At 40.7% G+C, this 8,912-nt stretch overlaps 1 protein-coding gene across 1 annotated transcript; it reads right to left on the bottom strand.

The window, feature by feature from the left end:
* Positions 1 to 7,257: 7,257 nt before the first annotated feature.
* Positions 7,258 to 8,364, bottom strand: cUnh15orf61 (chromosome Un C15orf61 homolog). The gene is made up of 2 exons (XM_080538946.1): positions 7,654 to 8,364; positions 7,258 to 7,425 (listed from the first exon to the last, which is right to left on the bottom strand). The coding sequence occupies exons 1-2, from the start codon at positions 8,015 to 8,017 to the stop codon at positions 7,301 to 7,303; spliced, it is 489 nt and encodes a 162-aa protein (XP_080395072.1). The 5' UTR covers positions 8,018 to 8,364; the 3' UTR covers positions 7,258 to 7,300.
* Between the last annotated feature and the right edge of the window lie 548 nt (positions 8,365 to 8,912).

The following is an 8,912-nucleotide window of genomic DNA, read 5'->3' as shown; positions in this document are numbered from 1 at the left end:
AACTGCGCTACTGGCCCACAGATTTATTAAAAGAAGATTTGCCATCTACACTGCTTTTGAATTTCTGAACTGTCTACACGTTCCATCCATGCGGGATCATTACTAAGGAATACTACACACGTACACAATCACACTCTCCAATATACCCTTGAGCTGAAAGGATGAGACAAGTATGAAACACACCCTTTAATAAATCACATACTATGTATTCTTACACAACAAAATGACAAATAATATAGTGTGTTGATTAAAAGAAATACCAACGGTATCACTATAAATTCCCACGTTTCTTTCCAACATCAGACCTCACAGGTAGTTCTTAAATAAAAGAGCCACAAGCTATCTTTGTGCAATGTCCAAGTAATCTTTCTTTAATGGGAAATTTGCTACTTATTGATCCGCACCTTGTAATGCCTGCCAGCCACTCTCCGATCACTATAGCTGTCAAAACCATGAGAATGCTCTCTCTTCCTGTGTGATGCAATGGCACTGAGCTTCCCAACCACTGGCACATTTCCCCTGTTAATCACCCTCTACACAACATTAGCTCACTCCTAGGACCCACAACACTACTGGCCTGCCATGATAGGGTGGTGGGAGAGGAACATGCTTTGTCCATTTCCACAGACAGCCTGAGCTGGAGCAGGGCTCCACTGGACCTGGCTATGAGGCAACATGATGGGCTTTTCTTTTCCACACCATTTCCCGTGTTCAAAATAGCATAAAGACACAATTTTGGCTCAATAGCAAAGACTTCAACTGAATAATCACAAGGGTGAAACTGTAACTATTATAAAGGCACCTCTGGGATATCCATACATAGCAGGGGTGTCAAAAGCACTGTAGGTTTTCTGGGGGGCAAAGTGTTTAAAGTGTACGCTTTTGGCTCTTCGCTCCAACATCTGCTTTTAATTACTCAATTAGCGCAATCATTTAGACTCCTTGACATTTTTCCAAATGGCAAATCATAGCCGGAAGTCGTTCTGTTCAAACGGGGCGTTGAAACGGATCATGAAAAATGCATAGATGATAATGTATATGGATACTTAACTAATTGAACCAATTAAAGTGAGGGAATTGGTTATGGTGAACAGACATGGCCCTGGAGGAAGAGGCTCTGACACCTCTGATCTACAGCCTTCCCTCTCCCTTCACTCACTCACGCCTGAGGTCAAATTTCAACAGACAAAAGGACTTTTCCTTCAGTCATACAATAACAATGGACACAAGTAAATTTAAAGAGGCATGTTCAAGGCTGTTGTATTGCGCATTACATTGGCCACTGGTCCAATAGCATTGGAGACAATTCAGTAAATGCACTACTGTTGTAACTAACTAAATTCTCTTGTGAACTTGGGGACATCTACACAAAATCCAATTTCAGTGTGAGCAGTTTACTTTGTATGTTTAGCCAGTAAATGGTATTGTATATAGAATGGGTTTAGAATGGTGTAATGAACACAACACTTATATAGCCCTCCTCCTAATTTAGATCTAGTCTACGGATAAAGCAAAATGGAAAAAATGATATGCCTTCCTGCTCCTTGACAAACAAAGCATTGCTCAACTAAAGTCTTGGACACACTGTAGTCATAGAATTTGTATTTCTTTTTATTTTCAGCTATAGACCCATGTCATTTTAGCTGTATTTTCTTGGGGGTTATCATGTTGTCTAATGTGTAGCACAGCAACCAACCTCATATTCAAAATGGATATCTGAGAGTTTGAGTGCTACATGTACCTCCTCCAAAAATGAAACCTATGCAATCCCCTCCCACCTCCCCAAACAAGAAATATTGTCCCCCTGCGGTGATGATTTCCTGCTTGCTATGGATGCATAAATAAACATAGGCATAAATACACAGAGGACACTGACTGGGCCTAGATGCCCAAGTGGGGCAGCTGTTATTAAAAGGGCTATTTATCACTGTCACCCCTCTGAGGTTCCATCCTTCTCTGCCCTCCAGCGCTGTCACTAGGCCGCACAGGAACAATGTAGCTCATCCAACCAAACTACCCCCTCCAACCTACACACACAACACTGTGTGTATACACAAACAAACAAACACAGCCACACCCCCACACACACATGATCAAATACACATTAACCACAAAAGCAGGCATAAGCTGGAATTTACTGCAAGTATATATGAACACATAGGCAAAAAGACAAATGTCAAAACAGGAATCTAAGCACTCTCACTTTAAACACTGGAAATGCGTCCCTACACACAAACACACCTTTCATTTTCCGCTCTGCTACTTTATTGATTATGGCTACAATAAACCCAGTAATCTGCAGCACTGTATTAAGTGAATTCCCCCTTTGTTGGACAATAAGTACAGAGGGCCGGCTAACCCAGGCCATCCCTCAGCCTGGGGGGACAGACTGCTCCTCCTGCACCCTCATCATCATTAGCAGGCCCAGATAAGAGCGCTCCTCAATTAGTCCACCTCTGCTAAGGGAGGGACATGGAACCAGGTCGCATGCTTCCATCTGACCCCGGTCACACTTCCACTTTCAGCAGTCCCCGCTCTCTTTTTATTCTAACCATAGCCAGAATGTTCCTGTTTTTATCTATTCATGTATTCATTTGTTTGTTTATCTACATTTACCTAACTATGTATTATTGATCTCAAAGAATGCATAGCAGGATTCAAGTGACACTCAACAACCTGACATATGAACATGAAGAGAGCTGAGAGTCCTGTGGCTGCCCTTCATGGGCCAGCCAGATCAGTTCAGTTCCCATGTCCCCACTCTGCTCTCTACTATAGCCCATTGGTCTGGAACTCCTTAAAACCTCATACACACAGCTACTCTGGGACACAAACCTTGGCTTGCACCATTAATGAAGTGCTTACTTAATCAATTTGGCCCCTTAATTCCTATTAATTTAGCATAATAGCTATCCTCTCGTCCGGAATTAACGACACCCCAGCATAAACCCTAAAGTCTCTGCGGGTTGGGAAAAAGTCAATCCAGCACATTCCATATTCTTTGATATGTATGTAACAGTATGTACATAATAACGGTTAAAATTCATAACCCTCTCATAAGACCCCCATCAAGTCTGCTTTACACCTGTATTACATTTTCCCCTTCAATCAGCAGCTTTTTGCAGACACAGGCCTCCCATGAGGAGCAGAAAACCATTACAGGGGACTGCAGCTCATTTGCAGAGAGATTGGAGATCACGCTGCATCAAAAAAAAAGTATGTGAAGCATTTCGGGGGACAGAATTGATTTATTCCACTTCTGTTTGTATGCAGCAAAAGAGTCAGAGTATTTAATGTAAATACCCATTCCTCAGCAGAGCTGCTGTACGGGTGAATAGGTAACTGCTTATATTTGACGCCACTGTAGGGAGAGAGGAAATCAAACAACGTGAGAAGCCTATTTCGATTGTAGAATGAAGGTACTGACCTCTGTATTGACTCATGACATTGGCTGGAGGCCACTGACCCCAACAAGGAGGAAGTGTTACCTCACCAATACTAGTCTGATCTAAGTTGACCCCCAACTGAGTCAAGACTACCTAATTCTCAGCCCCTCCCTGTCCTGTTAGTTACTCTGATGTCAAGGCTGCAATGGCATGATGGCATCATTTTCTTTTGTAAAAGAAAGAAAATTAACAAACATATAAATAAATATATCAGAGTATTTTAATTTTGACTTTAAAAAACAGATGAAGTGGAGCCTGTGGCTAGAGGAGCCTCACTGCAGCTGGTAGGGGGTAAAAGACGGCCCAGGGGGGGCGTGCAGGGCGTCTGTTTTTTAATGAGCCGAAACTTTAAATACTGCATAATACATAATAAAAATGGATAGTTCATTTAACTCTCACAATAAGTCATGGAAAAAACATTAAAATCCATTACTATTAATGTCAACAATGTAAGCAGTAAGTATGAAGTGAACATGATATCATATCAACACCGAGAGGGAAAAACAAAACAATAATCAACTTGCACAGGGACAGAAAAATGCATTAGGCCTAAGGTTAACTGTGTTCAAGCTAAAATGCCTCACGAACTGAACAAAATGTATTAGCACAACCATTAATAGATGCAAACTTCTAATGAATTAGGGGTATACTGTACAGTATCTCTCTCTAAAATGCACATTATAGAAATCATAGCGTATAACAGACACCTTTGGAAGTAAGTCTACAAGAAGAAATTATGCAAGTGTTTATCGATTGCTTTTTCAATGCCTTTGGATTTCAACAGGGAGGGTTCATATCCTGTAGGAGTGGGGCATATAACATGATTGACAGACACTTCAACCACCCACTGTCTGTAGCCGTGGCAACACTGATTGGCACAGCAGGCATACAGTCCCTCAGTTGGCCTTTCCAAAAAAAGAACAAAAAAAAGATGGAAAGAGGAAAATAAAAAAGAAATATGGTGCGACTTGTCATCCCTTCCAATCTGCTTAGTAATGAGAACGTTTTCCCCCTGGGTGAAAAGATCTGCTATAATAGATTTTTAATGGCTTTCCCCCCCAACAAAACCACTTCCACAGCCAATAGCACGTGAAAAAGGTGGTAATTCCAGCCTCAATGGTATGAGGTCAGCAATTATTGTCCAATGAAATCACTAAAGCCTTTACTATAACAGTAAATCTATTTTCTGATGCTGTCTTTATGTCACGCTCATTCAATATAGACACATGTCAATTAAAAACTCTGTTACCTTATCATTACCTGAACATCAAATGAAAGGGCTCAACTGTGCTGATCAACATCAAAAACAGTATGCAACTGATAATACTTCAGTCATGGAAATAATATGATTTATATTTCAATTGGACTGAAATAATTCACATTATGATATACAGTATATATCGTTATTCACTACTACAAAAGATTGACAATTTTGTAACAGTTGTCTTGACATCTCTGTACATTGAAGAGAAGTAATTTCAGGGTTATCCCCCCTTCCAGTCATCAATGTGATGGTTCCAGCGGACCCCCGCTGCTAGTGGAGCAGGCAGGGAGATAGGTGTGCTGGTGGTTGGTCTGGGGGCTCTGATAACCTCCCCAGCATTAGCTGCAGGGGTTGTTCATACAATAATTGTTTCTGCCAACCCATACATCTATATGTCAGAGCAAAATTAATGTGATTTTTCCTTCTGAATAATAGATTATAAGTCAGAATAGGACAGATATCCAATGCATACACCACTTCAATGAGACTTACATGCTTGAGAATTGTATTTTCAAGACTGCAGCGTAAAATTCTATTTTCAATGACATGCATAATTTAAATAAATACTACAGAAATGACCTTACAAGCTAATTACAAGACCTACAATGTTACTTAATCACAATTATCATTGTTTTACATCAACAGAATCCAGCAACAGACGCCACTCAATTCCAGCAGTTAATTTCCCTTGCCTACCTCAAATGTAAATAGCGTTAGTACTTAAAGATTTCACCTTGGCACAACTTTATTATCAGCATGCAATTAAACTTGCTAAAACAAGCATTTAATCCTTTGTTGATTATAATGTTGTATATGGGGTAATTTAGTCACTCAATTACAGGCACAAGGCTAGATTGCATGGTTCTTACAAGACATCAATCTCTCAGCAAAGTGTAGCCACATTTTCCGTTAATTTACAATAACCCATTTGCACATTTGCAGTCCAGATAGTCTAGACCTAAACTGGTTGACCGTGGTAACATGTGTAACGCTAAGCCTCTGCTTGGGTTGATGTGGTGCCCTCCCCTACTGCTCAGGGTGGCCCAAAGGTGCAGCCCTGAAAACAAATACAATGTGCTCACAGCCTTCTCAACTTGGGTTTCACTGGCTCACTTCATCCTTTAATAGCCATGACACAAAGCTGCAGTCTGTTTCTGCCCCATGCTATTATCTGTCTCGCACTGCACTGCAGTATCAATGCAGCACCGGGGTCAAAGGGTCAATGAGTAATTAAGACATGGTTGCCTGAGCATTCCCCATGCACACTTTCAGCACTGACAAAAGGTTGGAGATGAAAGGAGGGGAGTTTTCAGTGCAGGCTGATACTGCAGATCAGATATCCGTAAGTGTGTCTAAATGTTACTTGTTATAGGCAATTAGTCTAATTAAGAGATAGTGTGGTAAAGGAGTTGGTGCATTGGTATGAGGAGATTCAGTGTTGAGTGCAGAATGAGAGAATCATTCTATGTTACTATTATCAAACTTAAAGCCTTAGGTAACTGTTGGTACTAAGAAAAAACTATTAACAAAACAGTTATTCCCAAAGAAACAGACATGAACAACTGTTCAGCCAATCCTTTAGAATTATCAAGACTGAAAGGGGGCAAAAGGTCTATTGATTTGCATGTACTACATGAAATTATTACTTCAGCTTAATTGTTGCTAAACGAGAACGGGCCAAGGCCAGAAATTGAGGTCCCTGATAAATGCTATTAGGAGGTGCCGGGTGGAGAGAGGGGAAATCAATATGGCAGTTTGTCAAACTGAATCTCTGAGGGAGCAGAGGGAGTAAGCCTCTGCAGTACAGGGAAGGGTGCGCCAAGTCAGCAAAGCACATTATCAGAAATCAAAGCCCTGAGCAGGCCTGAAGGAGGGTCTGCAGAGGGCCCTAAACAAAGGCCACACTTAGGTAATTAAAAACCATTTGATCAGACCTGTCCTTTCATCAGCTCCTCTCTCTCACTATTGACAATCTGTTGCATGGAGAGTGATCACTAATTTGACTTTAAATAAATGAGCCGGAGTTATTTAAATGTCTGCATTAGCAAGAAAGTAAAACAAAACAGAGGTTACAGGAGGGCTTACATTGAGGATTCTAGGTTTTAACTCCTATACGCCCATCTGAAATAAACCCAAAGGCCCTAACCCTAGAATACCTTTCATAGATCTTAAAACCAATTATCAGATTCTGAAGAAGTGGCCAGAGGTTGACATTAGACTGGTAAATAGTTTTGTCCCATAATCTGCTGATGTAAGTTACCTTCAAAGGACTATTCTGTTGTAGCAATTATCAAAAGTGGGTGCACACCTTTGAAAACCTAGGCCTCCATAATGTACTAAGCAGAAATAGTACGCAAGACAAGAAAGAGTAAATACAATTTATTAAACTCAAATATTATTTAATAAATGAACATAATCATATTGCACAGATTCTCTCTGACAGTGAGGTTGTGAAGTTGTTTTCTTCTTCTCCAAAATACATAGGACAATACATAAGGATACAATACATAAATACATAAGGACAGAATTGTAGACAGTGAGTGTTTGAGTAACTTGGACTTTTAGTGTTAGTATTGTGTATCTTTTAGTGTTAGTATTGTGTATCTTTCTCTTTGAAGGCGAAATAGACTGTGACAGGTCCAGCACTTGTCTGCACTGTTTCTGTAGCCCCGGCAACCAGCCAGGAGCCCAAGCCATAGGCTAACGAAGGGATCCCTATAAGAGGTAGAGAGAGAACACAACATGACACAAGGGGTAAGCTTTGAGCCAGTATCAATGCTTCACCATGACATTTGAAATAGGACAGCTAAGGTATGGTCAGTGTAAATGTAAACCTAAACAAAAGGTAAACTAACAGCCATTAGACTCAGACCCTATGTGGGTTGAGGAGGCCTTGTTTCTAGGTAATATTAAAGACTAATCTCCCTAGTCTTTCACACTGACCTAGATTGATGACTTTCAACAGGGTGAAAAACTTGTCCTCAAAGTCCAGGTTCTGTGGAGGTGCTTTAGAACAGTGGTATTTAATAAAGGGGAAGCAGCCTGTCCTCAGTATCTGATAGTTGGCTCCTTGGACCGTCCAGTTGAAGTTGGACATGCCGAACTGGTCGTTGGAGATGGCACTGTAGCGCACACAGTAGGACGTCCAGGGGGGCAGTCTGCGCTGCTGGAGGTGACATGTCAACACCTCGGATGCTGTCGGACGGGGTCCTCTCCTCCGAAACAGTGTGCTCGGAAACAGTGCAACTTGGAGAAAGATGTTGTGTATCCGCAGGAAAACTTCTTTCATGGCAAATACTTTTGTCATAACCAATTGTCAAACACATCTGTTAACCAGTTAGATTAATGCAATACGTAGCTGGCTAATGCAATATGAAAATCTACCTTTAATGCGCCCATTCAGAAGTGAGCTTATACCATCATATTTTTAAAGCAATGGCACTTGCTAGACAGATAGAAAACAGTCGGTGGGAATGTCAAACTAGCAAGCTAGCTGGCTAATTTAGCAAGCTGTCAAACGGCTATAGCAATATACAACACGTAACGTACCGCACAGTAAAATGCATTACATGTTGTTTTGATAGAACAGCAGCATGCACGACTAGTGTCGTCTCAAGTCTGTCAAAGAAGGTTGTCTAGCCTCTCTACTCATCAGCTCGCGGTAGCCTTTCAGTGAAGATGTTACATGTTATTCTGACCGAGTGGAAACGCAGCAGGTATATTCGTTCCTCTACATCGGCAGTCGGCTTAAGTTGTATTGGTAAGATGTTGCCGTGGGTTATCTTATCTTTATTTATTTTTTGTCTAATAAATGTAGCAATTGTGGAGGATTCCTCTATCATGGTGTAGGTCTATGAAACAAGTTATAACAGGGCATCTTCACAGCTGAAATTGATACTTTTTCGAATAGACTGCAGCTATTTATCTCTTGAGCTTTATGACATATCTGAATATAGCCTAGACTAAAATGTTTAACCGGTATATTATCAGACATTAGCATTTTTTTCCAGTGGTATCATGTATTTGCCTTAGAACAGTAATAATAATGTTATAATGTTATAATAATAATTAATACACTTTGAGATACATATGATATTAGTCCTGACATAATCAGTTTGCATAATTGGCACTGATCAGAGTGAGCTCACATGCATCCAGTCATCTAATTGACAGGGTCAGAGGGTGTTATCTGAGTGTTGATG

This window comes from Nansenia antarctica (assembly GCF_963989245.1).
Source record: "Nansenia antarctica genome assembly, chromosome: 9".
In the NCBI taxonomy this organism is placed as follows: domain Eukaryota; kingdom Metazoa; phylum Chordata; class Actinopteri; order Argentiniformes; family Microstomatidae; genus Nansenia; species Nansenia antarctica.
This window is presented reverse-complemented; position numbering and strand designations above follow the sequence as displayed.

Excerpts from the sequence above, each read along its gene's own strand:
- cUnh15orf61 (XM_080538946.1), bottom strand. The coding sequence starts at position 8,017 with ATGACAAAAGTATTTGCCATGAAAGAAGTTTTCCTGCGGATACACAAC. Across the intron at positions 7,426-7,653 it reads GTTGAAAGTCATCAATCTAG|GGATCCCTTCGTTAGCCTAT; the intron begins GTCAGTGTGAAA and ends TACCTCTTATAG.